The 17,843-nt window shown below is 59.8% G+C and overlaps 2 protein-coding genes across 2 annotated transcripts; both read right to left on the minus strand.

Annotated features, from left to right (window-relative positions):
- Positions 1-686: 686 nt before the first annotated feature.
- CORO1B (coronin 1B) lies at positions 687-11,986 on the minus strand. The gene is made up of 11 exons (XM_074954595.1): positions 11,889-11,986; positions 9,683-9,885; positions 9,025-9,147; positions 8,646-8,775; positions 6,032-6,213; positions 5,454-5,573; positions 4,848-4,952; positions 4,471-4,616; positions 4,251-4,308; positions 3,625-3,903; positions 687-1,657 (listed from the first exon to the last, which is right to left on the minus strand). The coding sequence occupies exons 2-11, from the start codon at positions 9,881-9,883 to the stop codon at positions 1,532-1,534; spliced, it is 1,470 nt and encodes a 489-aa protein (XP_074810696.1). The 5' UTR covers positions 9,884-9,885; positions 11,889-11,986; the 3' UTR covers positions 687-1,531.
- A 635-nt stretch (positions 11,987-12,621) lies between these two features.
- GPR152 (G protein-coupled receptor 152) lies at positions 12,622-16,006 on the minus strand. The gene has a single exon (XM_074956852.1). The coding sequence runs from the start codon at positions 16,004-16,006 to the stop codon at positions 15,050-15,052; it is 957 nt and encodes a 318-aa protein (XP_074812953.1). The 3' UTR covers positions 12,622-15,049.
- Between the last annotated feature and the right edge of the window lie 1,837 nt (positions 16,007-17,843).

The raw sequence follows: 17,843 nt of genomic DNA on the forward strand, positions 1-17,843 counted from the left end.
GGGGGCACACTGCCCTGGGGGCTAGATCTGCCCCAGGGCTGGAGCTGAGCTCTCCCTGCAACTGACACGAGTCAGCCAAAGGGGGAAATGGTGCCAGAGCTCCCAGGGACTGGGGAACAGCCCAGCCAGAGCAACAAATGAAATCAGGAGGCACCTGCTGCAGCCTCCCTGCTTGGCTGCCCCCCCAGAAGCCCCACGCCCCCAAGTGGGCACTGCTGGGATAATCAGCCCTGCAGGAAGGCTCTAGTTCCCCCGCACTCCCCGCTACCACATGTGCCCGTGGCAGGAGGGGGCTGCCCCTGGCAACGCACTGCCTGTTTTCATTCTCCAGTGGAGCAGGCCCTTGCAGCAGGCTAAGCACTTTAGTGCTGTCCACTGGCAGTGAGTTACAGACGCCCACATGGGCGAAGCAAACCATTTCTTTTCAGCACAGCTATTTGGGTGCTGCCTTCCCAGGGCATCAGGTGCCCACTGCTGGTACAAAGGTCTCCCCTCCTGTCTTGTATATACCCACTGTCTGCCCCTGAGCCAGCTCTCCTGCTCATCTCCCCCTCTGCCCCAGTTTCCCTGCAGGGCCCTGGTTAGCTGCTGCAGCTCCTGGTGCCCAGCCCCCCGGTGCAGTGGCTGGAGCATGGGGCCCACAGGCGCACAGTAAGACATGCCCAGCCCAAGGGTTTATTATAAAGACCTTTTATTTGGAATGAAAATATAGATCTGGCCCTGCACAGGGCTCTGCGTGTGTTTTTTTTCTTTTTCTTATTTGCATCTAGGCAGAAGCCACTTTGCTGGGTCTGAATGGTCCCTGCTATGACTGCCCCCCCGTGGCTATTAAAGAGGACACAGTCACATAAAACCAGAGATGTGCCCTACTCCAACCCCACTGCACTGGCATGGTGGTGGCAGCTGCAGACCCAAGTCCGATTTAAAGGGGAGAGCTGAGCACAGCGACCCACCGATCTTGCCCCCTGTGCTCCCATGGGCACAGGAAGAGGGGGGCAGGGCCAGGTTGCACCCAACCTCGGCCAGCAGCATGGGTGTGGATGGAGGTGGAGCTTAGTGTTTGGCTCCTCTAAAGCCAGGACCTGTGCTAGGAGAGGAGGGGGTTGCGTAGGCAGAGAGGGGCCCCTGCATAGGGCTGGGAAGAAAAGGACAGAGCTGAACCCAGCACCATTCCCCACTAGGGGCAGACAGAGGCAGGAAGCCACCCCTCAGCACATCAGCTTCTTGGGGTGAGTGACCCTGCCCAGAGTGAGAGGAGCTTCCAGGAGAGGGCAACGCTGCCTAAGGCAAGGGGGAAGGGGGGGGCACACGAACCACCCACTCCTTTAAGAGGTGGGGTGTTTTGGTCAGCCATATAAAAAAGGGAAAAGTTTCTCCACGGCAGAGCAGGAAGGGGAGAGGTGGGAGTGGGGCCCAGGGCCCCCCCATCACCTCGGGAGGGGGGTTACTGGCAGATCCGAGGTGAAGAGTCAAAACCCTGGTTTATGCAATCCCTTTGAGGGGGGTGCCGCGCCCCTCCCCCCCGGCCACCCTAGACATCCCCGTTCTCGATGCGGCTCAGCTGTTCCTCCAGCCTGCTGATGCGCTCGCCCTGCTCCTTCACCTGCAGCCGCAGCGCCTGCAGCTCCTGCAGCACCTCCTCCAGCCGCCCGCCACCCTGCAGACAGACGGACCGACCATCAGCCACAGGGCCAGAGCCCAGGCCCCCACCCGCCCGCCACCCTGCCGACCGACCAGAGCCCAGGCCCCCACCTGCCCGCCCCCCTGCCGACCGACCAGAGCCCAGGCCCCCACCCGCCCGCCCCCCTGCCGACCGACCAGAGCCCAGGCCCCCACCCGCCCGCCACCCTGCAGACCGACCGACCGACCGACCAGAGCCCAGGCCCCCACCCGCCCGCCACCCTGCCGACCGACCAGAGCCCAGGCCCCCACCCGCCCGCCACCCTGCCGACCGACCGACCGACCGACCAGAGCCCAGGCCCCCACCCGCCCGCCACCCTGCAGACCGACCGACCGACCGACCAGAGCCCAGGCCCCCACCCGCCCGCCCCCCTGCAGACCGACCGACCGACCGACCAGAGCCCAGGCCCCCACCCGCCCGCCCCCCTGCAGACCGACCGACCGACCGACCAACCAGAGCCCAGGCCCCCACCCGCCCGCCACCCTGCAGACCGACCGACCGACCGACCAGAGCCCAGGCCCCCACCCGCCCGCCCCCCTGCAGACCGACCGACCGACCGACCAACCAACCAGAGCCCAGGCCCCCACCCGCCCGCCACCCTGCAGACCGACCGACCGACCAGAGCCCAGGCCCCCACCCGCCCGCCACCCTGCCGACCGACCAGAGCCCAGGCCCCCACCCGCCCGCCCCCCTGCAGACCGACCAGAGCCCAGGCCCCCACCCGCCCGCCCCCCTGCAGACCGACCAGAGCCCAGGCCCCCACCCGCCCGCCCCCCTGCAGACCGACCGACCGACCAGAGCCCAGGCCCCCACCCGCCCGCCCCCCTGCAGACCGACCGACCGACCAACCAACCAGAGCCCAGGCCCCCACCCGCCCGCCCCCCTGCAGACCGACCGACCGACCGACCGACCAGAGCCCAGGCCCCCACCCGCCCGCCACCCTGCAGACCGACTGACCGACCGACCAGAGCCCAGGCCCCCACCCGCCCGCCACCCTGCAGACCGACCGACCGACAGACCGACCGACCAGAGCCCAGGCCCCCACCCGCCCGCCACCCTGCAGACCGACCGACCGACCGACCAGAGCCCAGGCCCCCACCCGCCCGCCCGCCACCCTGCAGACCGACCGACCGACCGACCGACCGACCAGAGCCCAGGCCCCCACCCGCCCGCCCGCCACCCTGCAGACCGACCGACCGACCGACCGACCGACCAGAGCCCAGGCCCCCACCCGCCCGCCCGCCACCCTGCAGACCGACCGACCGACCGACCGACCGACCAGAGCCCAGGCCCCCACCCGCCCGCCACCCTGCAGACCGACCGACCGACCGACCAGAGCCCAGGCCCCCACCCGCCCGCCACCCTGCAGACCGACCGACCAGAGCCCAGGCCCCCACCCGCCCGCCACCCTGCAGACCGACCGACCAGAGCCCAGGCCCCCACCCGCCCGCCACCCTGCAGACCGACCGACCAGAGCCCAGGCCCCCACCCGCCCGCCACCCTGCAGACCGACCGACCGACTGACCAGAGCCCAGGCCCCCACCCGCCCGCCACCCTGCAGACCGACCGACCGACCATGGGGTCAAAGCCCAGGCCGCCCCCCCGCCCCCCATGGGTGGTGGGTGAACCACTGACTTGGGGAGGCTAGCCCCCCAGCCCCACCCACCTGAGGCTCCACCCCTTTCGCACCCACCAGAGCCCAGCGCCCACCGTGGCCGCTGGCCCCTGCCCCAAGCTAGCGCCCCCAGCCCCCGAAGCACCGGCTGGCCGCCCCGCCGGGCCCGACCCGCCTCTGAAGGCACAGGCCCAGCATCGCGGCTGGAGCGGCCCCAGCACCACAGAGCAGGGCCAGGCAGCACAGGCTCCTCCTCCCACCTGTGTCACAGGGTGGGGCTGAGCAGGCTCGAACCCAGGTGAGGACAGCAGTGGGATGCTGTACATACCCCGGGGGCGGGGGTGGTGCTGATGCTGGGCACCGTGGCAGGCGCGGCCGTGGCACTGAGGCGCATGGCACTGCCGGTGCTGGAGATGGGAGCTGGGCGGCTCTCATGCAGCACGTTCTTCTTGCTGACTTTCAGGTCCCGCTGCTTGCTGGGCACGTAGGCTTCGCGTAGCGAGATCAGCACAGGGCCTGCTGTCTTCCCGGCCACCCATTCCTCGGCCTCCATGGCTGCATCTGGCCCAGCCGTGTCTGGGTACAGGTCGTCCTGGAACAGGTCCGACTGCAAGGGAGACACGCACATGGGGTCAGCCATGCAGCACCAGCCTGTGGAACTCCCAGCCACTGGGGAGGAGGCAGCCCCCCTACTATGGGCAGCCCCATGGCCAGCAAGAGCTGAGGCTGGGGATTCCCAACTCCAAGACGCTGGCTTGGAAAGGAGCTTTGTTGAGGGGGGGAGTTAGCTCCTTCCTCTGAGGGGCAGCAGCAGCATTCCAAATGGACATGCTGCAGCCACTGCTCTGCACCAAGCCCTGCTACCAAGGAGAGGCACAGAACAGGGATGCCCCCCACCCAAAGTTTGACCCCCCCCCACAGAACCTCCCTCCCTCTGCTGTGCCAGGCACTCACCTTCCTTGGCACTGTCATGATGATGGGCTCACACTTGCGCTCATGAAGCTTGTAAAACCTGCACAGTTGGGGAACACAGGAGTTAGCGGAACAGAAGTCACCCCCCCATCCCCTCTAGATTACCCCCAACATCCAGGGTCACTGCCCCCCCCGCCAGTCACCCCCAATCCCTTTATCAGTGCCAGCCTCACCCCACATGCCCTGTTTCAGGAGCCCGCACCTGGCAATCTCACACTTGCTGACGTCCAGACCCCGCTTCGGCATCCAGCCCATGCCGCGCTGGGGCTCCTTGCTGGTGAAGGTGTTCAGGAAGTGGATGTAGGGTGGCTCCTCTGTGATCTCAAAGTACCGGATGCTTGAGTCCCCCTGTGGGGGAAGAGGGAGGCAGAGAGAAATGGGGGGTGGCATATGGGCATCATCACACCATGGAATCCCCATGGACACTGGCAGTGCCACCTGCCCCCACCCATCCTCGTCCTGTGTGGATCAGCACTAGCTGGTCCCAGCCCCTTCCATGTGTGGCCACAGGCTGCTCCTAAGAGCATTAGCCTGGGGGTCAGCAGGGGAAGGACCTCCCCCCGATGGTTGGACCCCTACCTTGCCGCAGACATAGATGACATTGGTATCGGGGTCATAGAAGGGCAGCAGGGCTCCATTGCTGGAGTCCAGCTCCTGCAGCGCCATGGGCTCTTCCAGGTTCTCCTGCAGTGGGATGGGGAAGGGAGGAGAGGAGTTGGTGATGGAGAGGATAAGCCCCGCACCCAGATCCCGCCCATCCGGAGAACCCTCCGTCCCACCAAAGCCAGGATATTAGCCCTGAAGCATGTCTGTAGGTCTGGGGTCAAGAAGGATCCACCTCTGGGATCTCACCCTCATGGAGGACAGGCTGGGGGAAGCCAGCAGAGGCATCAGCCACCAGGGAACCCAGCTGCCCCTCTCCAGCGTTATTCTCCTCCAGTACAGCTGCCAATGATGGATCCCTGGCCCCAAGTGGTTGTGGGGGGGCAAGGCTGGCTCCTGGCCTTGCTGGTAGTGGGAGATCCTGGGTCAGCAATCCAGGGCCTTGCAGGGAGGCCAGGACATCACTACTCCACACTGGGGCGGTGCCATGCAGCCCTGTTGGGGGCAAACTGGCATACCTCCCATCCCAGGGGACCCTCCTGGGCACTCCTGCCCTCTGTAACCCCAAAGCCCCCAGCTCACCGGGTCCCAGAGCGCCAGCTGCCGCTCGCTCATGCGGCTGAAGCCTGTGGTGAAGATCTTGCCATCAGCCAGGAAGATGGCACGCATGGGCCGCGCTCCCTCGTGTGCACGCTCCTTCTCCTGGAGGGGTAGGGTAAGGACAGCAGGGTGAGGGATGGACTGACACACTGCCCCCCTCCCAACCACTAGCTTCTCCACCCCCACCAAGTGCTGCATGGCAAGAAGGGTCCTGGGGCCACCTCCACCCCCCTGAAACTTCAACTCCACTGGGGTGAAGGAGTCAGGTTCACCCCCCCCCGCACCAGGCGGAAGGGACAAACTTACCCCAGCATCAGCATTGATGGGAGCAGCTGGTGCCTTTAAATACCCGCCACTCCCCAGATCAGACTTCTAACACCCTGCCCCCACGCCAGGGCACCTCTGGGCCCCACACTCAGCCAGGGGGCAGGATGGGTCTGCAGAGCACAGGAGGGGAGGGGAACCCATGCAATGCTGCCAGGATAGGGAAGAACCCAGGGGCCATCATTTGGAGCTGGGGGTCTGCAGCCCATGCTGGGGGGCCCCGGAGGGGTCCGTACCGCCACGACCACCCCTCGGCGGGGATCCACGACGCGCACGCTCTTGTCCTTGCAGGCGGAGCAGAAGAGGCTCCCGTTGTGGCTCCAGCTGACGTTGTAGATGAGGTCGGGGTGCATGCTGTCCAGGTGGTACAGCTCCTCGGCCGTGCCCACGTTCCACACGATCACCACGTTATCACAGCCTGGGGGGACCGGTCCATCACACCCTGACCCCCAGAGACAGCTCCCTCGACCCTCCACTCCCTACCCCCAGCTCCTTGGCCGTGCCCACGTTCCACACGATCACCACGTTATCACAGCCTGGGGGGACCAGTCATAGAATCATAGAATATCAGGGTTGGAAGGGACCTCAGGAGGTCATTAGTCCAACCCCCTGCTCAAAGCAGGGCTAGCACCAACTAAATAATCCCAGCCAGGGCTTGGTCAAGCCTAATCTTAAAAATCTCAAAGGAAGGAGATTCCACCACCTCCCTAGGTAACGCATTCCAGTGCTTCACCACCCTCCTAGTGAAAATTTTTCCTAATATCCAATCTAAACCTCCCCCACTGCAACTGGAGACCATTACTCCTCGTTCTGTCATCTGCTACCACTGAGAACAGTCTAGATCCATGCTCTTTGGAACCCCCTTTCAGGTAGTTGAAAGCAGCTATCAAATCCCCCCTCATTCTTCTCTTCTACAGACTAAACAATCCCAGTTCCCTCAGCCTCTCCTCGTAAGTCAGTCCATCACACCCCGACCCCGAGAGACAACTCCCCCAACTCCTCGGCTATGCCCACGTTCCACACGATGACCACGTTATCATGGGGGGGGGGGGAGAGGGGGGTAATCCCCCTTGCCCCTCCCCACTCCAGATAGTATAAGAATGGCCACTGGGTCAGACCAATGGTCCATCTAGCCCAGTATCCTAGCCATGGCCAGATACTTCAGAGGGACTGAACAGAACAGGGAAATTATTGAGGGGTCCATCCCCTGTCATCCAGAGCCAGCTTCCGGCACTCGGAGGTTTAGGGACACCCTGAGCATGGGGTTGTGTCCCTGACTGTCTTGGCTAATAGCCATTGATGGACCTATACTTTTGGCCTTCACACCATCTCCTGGCAATGAGTTCCACAGGTTTGACTGCGTTGTGTGAAGCACTTCCTTATGTTTGTTTTAAGCCTGCTACCTCTTAATTTCACTGGGTGACCACTGGCTCTTGTGTTATGTGAAGGAGTTGGTAACACTTCCCTATTCTCCACACCATTCATGATTTAATAGACCACTATCATATCCCCCCTTAGCTATCTCTTTTCGATTTCTCCTTATATGGAAAGTGGTCCAGATCCCTCATTGTTTTTGTTGCCTCTCTCTGTATCTTTCCCATTTCTAATTTTTTTTTTTGGAATGGGGAGACCAGAGCTGCACGCAGTATTTGTAGTGTGGACATACCACGGATTTATATAGAGGCATTATGATATTTTCTGTCTTATTATCTATCCCTTTCCTAATGGTTCCTAATAATCTGTTTGCTTTTTTTGACTGCTGCTGCACATTGAGTGGATGTTTTCAGAGAACTATCCACAATGACCCCAAGATCTCTCTCGAGTGGTAACAGCTAATTTAGACCCTGTCATTTTGTATGTGTAGTTAATATGTTTTCCAGTGGGCGTTACTTTGCATTTATCAACATTGAATTTCATCTGCCATTTTGTTGCCCATTCAGCCAGTTTTGAGAGATCCCTTTCTAACTCTTCCCAGTCTGCCTGGGACTTAACTATCTTGAGTAATGTTGTATCGTCTGCACACTTTGCCACCTCAGTTTCTCTCTTTTTCTAGGTTTCAGAGTAGCAGCCGTGTTAGTCTGTATTTGCAAAAAGAAAAGGAGTACTTGTGGCACCTTAGAGACTAACCAATTTATTTGAGCATAAGCTTTCGTGAGCTACAGCTCACTTCATCAGATGCATCCGATGCTGTAGCTCACGAAAGCTTATGCTCAAATAAATTGGTTAGTCTCTAAGGTGCCACAAGTCCTCCTTTTCTCTTTTTCCAGATCACTTATGAACATGCTGAACAGCACCGGACACAGTACAGATGCATGGAGGGCCCTGTTGCTCACTGTTTTTCACCGTGAAAACTGACTATGTATTCCTACCCTTTACTTCCTCTCTTTTAATCAGTTCCAGATCCATGAGAGAACCTTCCCTCTTATCCCATGACTGCTCAGTTTGCTTAGGAGCCTTTGGTGAGAGACTTCTGACAAAGGCTTTCTGGAAGTCCAAGTCCACTAGACCACCCTTGTCCACGATTGTTGACACCCCAGCCCCTAAGAATTCTAGTAGATTGGTGAGGCATCATTTCCATTTACAAAAAACGTGTTGACTCTCCCCAACATATCGTGCTCATCTATGCATCTGATAATCCTGCCCTTTACTAATTTGCTTGGGATTGAAGTTAGGTTTATTGCTTCAGAGCCATTTAAAACCAAAGCAAACAAACAAAAAAGGCTTTACATTAACTATTCACCAGTCATCTGGTACAGAGCTCTCCACATATAGCCCCGTCTGCCCCCCTGCCAGGGTCCTGCCCTGCCCCGCCCCACCCCACACAGAATCATGGGGAGGGGGAGGCTGTACCTGCACTGAGGAGGACATTGCGGGCAGTCGGGTGCCAGGTGACGATGCCCACGCGCTTCGAGTGCCCCTCCAGGGCTACCACGGGCTCTGTCAAGGGCTGTGTTAGCCCATTCTCTGGGATCTGCCAGACCTGTCAGGGCACAGAGGTTAGAGGGGGTCTGTGCCCCCCCCAGAGAGCCCACCCCACTGTGCCCCCTCACCCCACCAGAGAACCTTCTTGGCTGACACAGGGCATCTGCTCCACCTGCCACCATGGGCATGCCCTGACACACATGGGGAGGAGAGAGATTGCTAATTACACCGAATCCAGACAGAGCTGGCTGCCCCTGCCCGAACCCCTTCCCCCACATAGGGCCACCCCTGCACCCAGCCCTCTCACCATGACGGTGCAGTCCTCAGAGCCGCTGGCGATGACATAGTCACTGTGCGGGCACCAGTCGATGTCCAGGACAGGGCCCGTGTGCCCACACACCGTGGGGTATGACTTATCAATGCGTCCTGTCTGGGGGAGAAGGGGCAAAGTCACAGGAGATTCCTCCCCAATCTACAGCCAGAGCCCCTCCACCCTGACCCGCATTCCCCTGCTATTCCAGCTGTGGGCTCCCCCCACAGCTCTGCCAATGCCCCTCCATCCCAACCCGCAGCTCCCTTCTATCCCAGCCCTGGGCTCCTCCTAGATACACTTGCAATCCTGTTGATTTTTTTGTGGGGGGGTAGAGGAGGAGAGCGTAGGGGCATATTTTCAGGGATGCACATGTGATGCAGTTGAGAAGAAACTCATTACATCTGTGAGCTACAAAATTCCAGGATACCTTCCCAACTACACTGTCCCCCTTATTGCCAGGTGGAAGCAGCCAGGAGGATGGGGGGGGGGCAGGGGGTTTGGGAAAATAGACCCTCACACAGACCCATTCTCTGCCCCCAAGACTAACCACAGCTATCCCCATTCCCATCTCGCCTGAGGCTCAAAGCACATTAGTATCACCAGTGCAATGAGCTGGTAGGACTCAGCTCCTGCCCCCCACTACCACAGTCACCTTGAGCACTGGCAGCACCATAAAGGCTCCTCCCCCACTGGCCTCCACGATCACAGCCACGAACTTGGGGTTGACGGCACAGAAGCTGCTGTCCCAGGTGACACGGGAGACGCGGATGTCATCGTAGCACTGGTCATTCTTGACGGGCTGCCCGAAGACATGGCGGAACTTGCTCTGACGCACAACCTTCCGGAACGACATGGCTGGGGGGGCAAGAGTCAGAGAGGCCAGGCCAGGCCTGAAATGCAGCGACTTCTGGGGTAGGACACAGTAGCCGATTTAATACGCACAGGACCCCTCATCCAACGCTGAGTGGCAGCTGTCTCTGAGGTGGAGCGCAACTGCTTTATATACAGGATCCCTTGCTCAATGCCAAGATGCAACTGCCTCGGGGGTGGAGCATGGCAGCTGTAACAGCACAGCCATGTTATACAAGAGTTTAGGGCAGGAAGTGAACAAAGTATTCAGTGCCACAGCACGGCGGGATTGGGAAGTGGAGACAAGGTCTCCTAGAAACTGCTGCTGGAGCCTTGTGCGGGCTGCAGGGGCTGGTCCGTCCCCCCCCCCCCCGACTCTGATCTGCAGGATGTTGGGGAAGCATCAATCCTACCACTTGGGGCACAGCCAGGAGCATGGGGCTCGTGGGAAAGGGCAAGACCTCCCCACAAAATAACCCAGAATTCCTCCCTTATCAGCCCAAGCTTCGCAGGACAAAGGGGCCTGTTGGGTCCGGGCTGAAACCCAGCCTTCCAGGGGCTCTGTTTACAGGGTGAAGCCCTCAACGAGCTCCCCCATTCAATGAGCCAAGCATCGTCTTTAGGTTTGCGGGCAAAGGGCTCAGACACACTGTCCCCAGCACAAACGGACATGGGTCCCTTCACAGCCCCCTGGTTAAATTCCAATCTTGGTGGAGGAGGTGTTTTTGGGGGGAGAGGGTCATTCCCCCTGGCTAGATCACCCCCTGCTGGGGGCTTCTCAGCAAGATGCTAATGCAGAGGAAGATGGTCCAGGGATGTCCCCCCCACCCCATTTCAGATCACACAAACCAAACACCCCTCTTGGACAGCATTCCCATCTAAATGCCCAGGGTGCCCAATGGGCCATGGGGGTGGGTGTCCCTGCTCAGAGTATTGGGCTCACAGCACTCTAGAGCAGGTGGGTGAGGGCAGGATCATTAGCCCCACTGGATCAGGAAACTAAGGCAAGGGAGGGTCTAGCCTGAAGGCCTCCAGTGCCTGGGGGCAGACCAAAAGGTAAGACACAAGACCTGGGTGAGGAAATCAACAGGGATGGCGGCGTGGCATTTCCCACTGCACAGAGGCTACATGAGCAAGGGGGGATTTGATAGAAGCCTTCAACTACCTGAAGGGGGGTTTTAAAGAGGATGGAGCTCGGTTGTTCTCAGTGGCGGCAGATGACAGAACAAGGAGCAATGGTCTCAAGTTGCAGTGGGGGACGTCTAGGTTGGATATTAGGAAACACTATTTCACTAGGAGGGTGGGGAAGCACTGGAATGGGTTCCCTAGGGAGCTGGTGGAATCTCCATCCTTAGAGGTTTTTAAGGCCCGGCTTGACAAAGCCCTGGCTGGGATGATTTAGTTGGGGTTGGTCCTGCTTTGAGCCGGGGGTTGGACTAGCTGACCTCCTGAGGTCTCCTCCAACCCTGATATTCTATGATTGGGAGTCAGATGCCATGGGGATGGGCAAATGCAGCTCAGACCCCCCCCCACGTTCAACAGCCCCCCTAAAAAGAGGGGTCAGCTTGGCCCCAGAACCACCCAGGGGTGAGGCCCCAGGCAGGATCACTCCGGATTCAGCCTGGGGGGAGTCCGGCCCCGCACTTCTCGAGCAGGGGGGATCACTCCTGATTCCCACCCGGAGCAGAAACCGATGCCCTGGGAATCAGACACGCCCCAGAGCCAGCCGGGCGGGGGCACATCTTAGAGACGGGAGGGCAAAATGCCATGAACTCTGCTCAGGGCAGAGGGGCCGAAACTGAAGGCGGGGCGGGGGGGGGGGAGCACACTGTAACCTGCCCCCCGATTTCACCATTTCCCCGCAGGATTTTCATTTCCCACTTCCCCGTACACCCCGCCGCACGGACACCAACCCCGGCGGCCCGGCCCGGAGCGGGAGCGAGGCCCCCCCCAGCCCGGGGCTGGGCCCCCCCAACCCCGGCGCCCCCCCACGAGGGGGCCGCACTCACCGGCCGCGCTGGCGCTGGCGCTGGCGGTCGGGGCCGCTGCCGGGCGGATGGAGGCGCCGCGCCGGGCCGGCAGGAAGTAGCGGGGGAGGCCGCTCCCTTCACCTGCGTGGGCCGGGCCGGGCCGGGCCTGGGACTGGCTGCGCCGAGATCGGCCCGCCCCCGGCCGCGGGGGGGTCAACTCCTGGGTGGGGATGGGCCAAAGGGGGTTGGGGGGCGGGGAATGGGGATGGGCCTACGGGGGGGATGGGCCAGGACGGTGCGGGGGGGGATGGGTCAGGACCGGCAGTGATGGGTCACATGGATGGGCCAGTTCAGGGGAGCCAGAGGGAGGTGAGGATGGATCCTGTCATCTCGGACACCCATGCGGGGCTGGGCCTGACTGCTGTGACCCCCCTCCCGGGGACTGAGGAGATGGAGCACCCCCTTCTGGGCTCCCCCGGTCAAACCAGCGGGAGAGAGAGGCCAGCGGGTGGCGGGGCCTGGCTGGCTCCGGGACCAGGGAATGGGACATGGGGCCTTTCCCTCTGGGGGCGGGGGCCCTGATCTGGCCCCAGGGCGGGAGACTGGCTGGCTCAGCGGGGCAAGGAACGGGACACGGGGCTTTTCCCCTCCAGGGGACACCGGCTCCCATCCAGATACACGGCTCTCCATGCCTCTTTGCAGGGCTCCCCAAAGAAGCACAGAACGCTCTCTCCAGGAACACATTTAATAAAACCAGAGGACAAGCGACATCACACAAACACATGCGTGGGGCTGGTGAGGGCGCTGAGTGTGCGGGACGTACGGCCACAGGTCTGTCTCAGCACCCCTCGCGGAGCCTGGGCCAACAGGGGGCAGACCCGCTGTGGGCTGTCAGACACGCTCCGTGGGCCAGGATGTTCCTCTCATGGGGTGACAGCAGCTTTAACACTACCCTGTCCCTAGCTGGACTGGCGAAGCGGCCTTAGAGCAGAGCAAAAGCTTGCTAGCATATGGGGTGCAGCAGGTAGCCAAGCAGCATCTGTACAGGCCACCCCGAGCCACATGGCCACCAAATCCACTGGTGCTGGACATGGCAGCACAGCAATGCAATGGGTGATCACACTCTCCTTGCAGCCCAGAAGGCACACACAGATGAGGTCCCCACCCTAACCTGGCACCGCTGGGTAAAAGGAGCCCTGAGAGGGGCCCGTAAAGAACCAGCAACTGTGACTGTAGGAGGCGACCAGTGGCCTGCGGGGGCAGAATGCGGCCCCAAGGAGGGGAGTGGAATCGGACTGCAGGGAGCTATTGTGACTCAGGCCCGTTCTGCCTGGTGCTCTGCTCTTGCTGGGGTGCCTGGGCCTTAGCTACAGCTTGCTGGGCCTGCTCCACCTGTAGCTAACAGAGCAGGAGCAGGTTCCTGAGCAGTAGCTGCGTTAGTCTGAATCAGCAGAAACAAGGAGGAGTCCTTGTGGCACCTTAGAGACAAATTGATTGGGGCATAAGCTTTTGTGGGCTAAAACCCATGTCATCAGATGCAGGGAGTGAAAAATACAATAAGCAGAATATATATTATAGCACATGAAAAGATGGGAGTTGCCTTACCAAGTGGGGGGGGGGTCAGTGCTAACGAGCCAATTCAATTAGGTGGAAGAGGCCTATTCTCAACAGTTGACAAGAAGGGGTGAATACCAAGGGAGGGAAAATTACTTTTTGTAGTGACCCATCCACTCCCAGAGCAGGGGGATTAGTTCAAGCAGTAGAGGCTTATGTTTTTAGCTCCCAAGGTCACGGGTTCAATCACTCCTGCCAGTGGCCTGCGTGGGAAAGGGGAGTTGTTGTCCTGCTTCCTCATTCTTCACTCCAGGAATGAATTTGCAGCTCCTCTCTCTTCCTACTGGGGTCACTGGGCAGATACACACTAACTGGGGTCTGGATCCCAAGGCCCCAGATGGATCCCCCTTTTGCCATGCACTTAGGTCCCTGGAAATGTGGGTGTGCCCCTGGCTGGGGGTAGGAGAAAATCACTTCCCCCTCCAACACCTTGTGATGCAGCTCTCAGCCCCCTACCCCTGTGTCAGTGTGGCTGAGATTACGCAGCAGGGGGAACCCTTCTCCCCTTGATCCCCCATGTCCCTACCTGCGGTCACTCACCTGAGAGTCCCTAGGCTGACATGAGCTCAGCGCATCTCCAGGGCACCTCTCCTACCCCACTCCCTCCTGATGAGGGCAAAAGGTGGCTCTGATTCCCTAGCAGGAGGTGCTGGTGGGCTGCCAGGCCCACACACTGGAGGCAACTGAGGAGGAGCTGTGTGTGTGTGGCCCCCCCCAGCTCAGAAGGTCAGAATTAAAGAACCACAGGCCCAAGGGGTCAGAATTAAAGCCGTGGGGTGTGGCCCTCTATGGGGTGTCCTGCCCCCATGAAGTGGTAGGGGGGAGCAGTACCTGCCCCCTGGTGGGTGTGGGAAGGTGGGGATCCCCAGGGCAGCCCCATGGCCTTAATTCTGACCATTCAGGTGTGTGGTTCTGATTCCATCCCCCGCATACACCTGGACTGCAGCTTCTGTGTCATAGTCATGTGTGCGAAGAGGAGACTGGGCCTGCTTTCTGCAGGTCAGAATGGTCGGGCTGCAGGGGCCCTAGGGGACAGAGTTAGGGGGGCACCTGTACCCTCAGTGCTGGGTAGCTAGCTGTAGTGTGCAGAACAGCCACTGTATTAAAACACAGTGATCTGGGAGCCACACCTAAAGGCAAGATTGCCAGGCACAAATAGTCCCAAAGGGGCAGAGTCCCCTTCCCCGCAGTGTTTCCTGGCACCTATGGGTTGGCAGCTGCAGCCACGTCAGTGTTTACATTGCCTTGCCTAGGGCCTGGTGTTCCCAGGTCATTGACCTACGCGTGGAGCTGGGCCTGGTTTGCATCTGCTGAGGATCTGTCCCCGCTGGAGCTTGTCTAGGCTGGGAAAATATGGGGGCAAACTGGGCCTTAGCACTGGTGTGACTTCCCCTGGTGGCTACCTGGAGCTGGTTGTCCCTGACTAAGCCCCACCTTGTATCCATTTACACAGTAAACCTACAATTGTGCACAGACCCCCTTCCTTGTGGCCAGGCCCTGTCAGGGGAGCCAGTGACCACTCAACTGGTGACTGGAGCTGTGCCAGAGCAGGGGCTGGGCCATGGAGGTTAGCCTTGCTGGCAGGGCTAGGCTGAGAAGGACTTGCTGGATGTGTCCCCAGGACTCTTTCCTTGCTCCTTGGTGAGGGCCGTGGCAAGGGAGGAGGTTGTGTGGCGGCTGCAGCCCATGCAGACGTTGGAGCCGAAGAAGATGTAGATGAGAGGGTTGATGCTGCTGTTGAGGTTGATCAGGTAGCCGAAGTAGACCATGAAGGGGAAGATGCGATTGTTGAACTCCTCGAGCTCCCAGGAGGCCAGGAAGAGCAGCTGGATGATCTGGAAAGGGAGGTTGAGCAGCACATAGGCCGACAGGGTGGCAGCCACGATGCGGTAGAACTGGCTGGGGGGCCGAGTGTGGCGCCGGAAGGTGCGGGCCAAGGTGGCAGCATGGGTGATCACCATGATGATGAAGGGGAAGAGTCCCTCTAGCAGCACCTCCAGCAGGCGCAGGGGCCACTCGTATTTGCCTCGGATGCTGCTGCAGGCGAGCACGCCGTCCGGCCACAGGATGACGTCGGCGAAGATAAAGCCCTTGATGCTGAGCAGGGCGGCCACCAGCCAGGCACCAAGGCAGATGTAGCTGGAGAGACGCAGGGGGCGGTGGCAGTGGTACCAGAGGGGCAGCAGCACCAGCAGGCAGCGGTCCACACTGAGGGCGGCCAGCAGGAAGAGGCTGCAGTGGTAGCTCAAGTCATAGAGGAAGTGGCGCAGGCGGCACATGGGGGTGCCCAGCACCCAGCTGTCGTCCAGCAGGGTCTCCATGATCTGCATGACCGTGACGGAGAGGAAGAGGAAGTCAGAGGTGGCAAGGCTTAGGATGAAGACGGACAGGCCCCGGCGCTGCAGCCGCCACCCTGTCAGCCAGATGATGAAGGCGTTGGCTGGCAGCCCGATGCCCAGCGTGCCAATCAGGAAGGCTGCCCGCCATGATGCCGGTATAAAGGGTTCCGTCCCATTGGAGTGCGAGGTGTTAAACGGCTCCATCCACCCCTCCAAGCAGTCTCAGCATGGGCAGCACCAGGCGGGCCAGCCTGCCAATGGAAGGGACATGGAAGGAATCAGGGCAGGGCCTCTCACCCAGCCATTGCCCCTAGGACATGGGCACTGCCAGCTTCCTCTCCTGCAGGGGAAGCATGGTCCAGTGGCTAGAGCACCAGGTGGAGACCTAGTTCTGCCACTGGCCTTAAGGTGACCTTAAGCAAGTAACTTCCCCCTGGTGCCTCAGTTTCCCTTCATCACTCTGAGTCTATATACCTTGACAGCTCTTTGCAGGAGGGCCTGTCTCTCACAGGCTATCCAAGTGCTAGGAATAGTAATCACACCCTTGTCTCCAGGAGGAATTTTCCCCAAGTCACTGTCAGGGAGAGGCTGGCACATGTTCTGAGAAGGGAGTGTTGGGGGTGGGGGAGGTCAGGACTCCTGGGTCCTATTCCTGGCTGCTTCATTAAAGCCAGCTGCTCCTGTCATGGATCCTGTATAGCTTTGGCACCACAGGGGTTTCTGTCCAACAGTGCCACCCTTGTTGCTCTGATGCCTGTGGGATTAGCCGGTTTGCCAGTCCCTTTGGGGTCCCTACAGAGTGGCAGTCGGGATTAGGAATGCTTGTCAATAACATAGTGCTAGCACTCCAGCTGAGATCTGTACCCCACTGAACCAGGCACTGTGCAGATGGCCAGTCCCTGCCCTTAAAAACTCTCAATCTAAACAACGCAGACAGACACAGTTGGAGAGGGGAAACTGAGGCACAGAGAGGTGGGAAATGACTTACCCGAGATCACCCACTGATTTGGTGGCAGAGATGGGAATGGAGCCCTGCCCTCTTGAGTCCTGATCCACTGGGCTGTGTTGCCAACCCACAGCCCTCTCATTGTGGTACTCAAATAGCCATGTTGGCCCAAATTGCTCCCTGGCCAGCAGAGGTTGCCCTATCCTAGGGACGTTGCAGCCTGTCTTATTCTGGCTGGGGGCTGATGTGAAAAGGTTCCAACTGGAGCATAGCTGCCTGGCTGTACAGCCACACAGATAGCTGCAAATGCATCACCCACGGGATATGTCCCCCCGGGGATCCCAGGGAGGTGCCCACATAAAGCAGCCATGCTCCCATAGGATGACGGCACTGTGAATGGGTCCTGTCGAACTCCCTGCCACTGGACATATGGAACCCTGGGCCTCACTGTGTGCAGAGCCTAGTTTGGAGACTCAGTTTCTCCTCAGTGCCTCCTTCCATGCTTAGACAGACTCATGCCTGCCTGCCTGGCAGCTGATCGAGGTATTTCTCCCCAAGGCAGTGACTGATCTGTCTAATCTGAACCCCTTGGAGGCCCTGTATCCCAGCAGTGGGGGGAGACCCCTCTGGATCTCTCTAGCTCTCGGCAGCGGCGAGATTGTACATGCTGGATTCTGGTTAAGGGGTGTAGAAATCATTTGTCCTTGTTTCTCTCCATGGTATGATAAAAGAACTGATTTAGAGAGTCTTATTACAGGCTGCAGAGCTGAAATCACTGATACCTAGGTTTAAGTATTAGCCAGGGGTGGCCAACCTCCATCGGGGTATGCCAGGTATAGTTCTGCTGTCCTCGGTTCACACAACAAGGATATCAACCCTTTATTACTCATGCCCCAATAACAACGAGACTGGGGATCCAACACTAGCTACAAATGATCATTTGCACAAGCAATCCCATCATGCTGAGCACCTAGGCAGGGTGGGTGTGTCCATGCAAACGAGATCTGCTTCTGAAGTCTTTTTCCACAGTTCACCACTAGATGTCAGGGGAGAGCTCATTCAGACTCTGCTTACATCTGCTTTGCTTGAACGTGT

Source organism: Natator depressus, chromosome 6, assembly GCF_965152275.1.
Source record: "Natator depressus isolate rNatDep1 chromosome 6, rNatDep2.hap1, whole genome shotgun sequence".
NCBI lineage: Eukaryota > Metazoa > Chordata > Testudines > Cheloniidae > Natator > Natator depressus.

Coding starts and splice junctions, on each gene's coding strand:
- GPR152 (XM_074956852.1), bottom strand. CDS start 16,006: ATGGAGCCGTTTAACACCTCGCACTCCAATGGGACGGAACCCTTTATA.
- CORO1B (XM_074954595.1), bottom strand. CDS start 9,883: ATGTCGTTCCGGAAGGTTGTGCGTCAGAGCAAGTTCCGCCATGTCTTC. Junction 9,148..9,682: donor TGGTGCTGCCAGTGCTCAAG/GTGACTGTGGTA, acceptor CTTCTCCCCCAG/ACAGGACGCATTGATAAGTC. Junction 4,617..4,847: donor TCATCTATGTCTGCGGCAAG/GTAGGGGTCCAA, acceptor CTTCCCCCACAG/GGGGACTCAAGCATCCGGTA.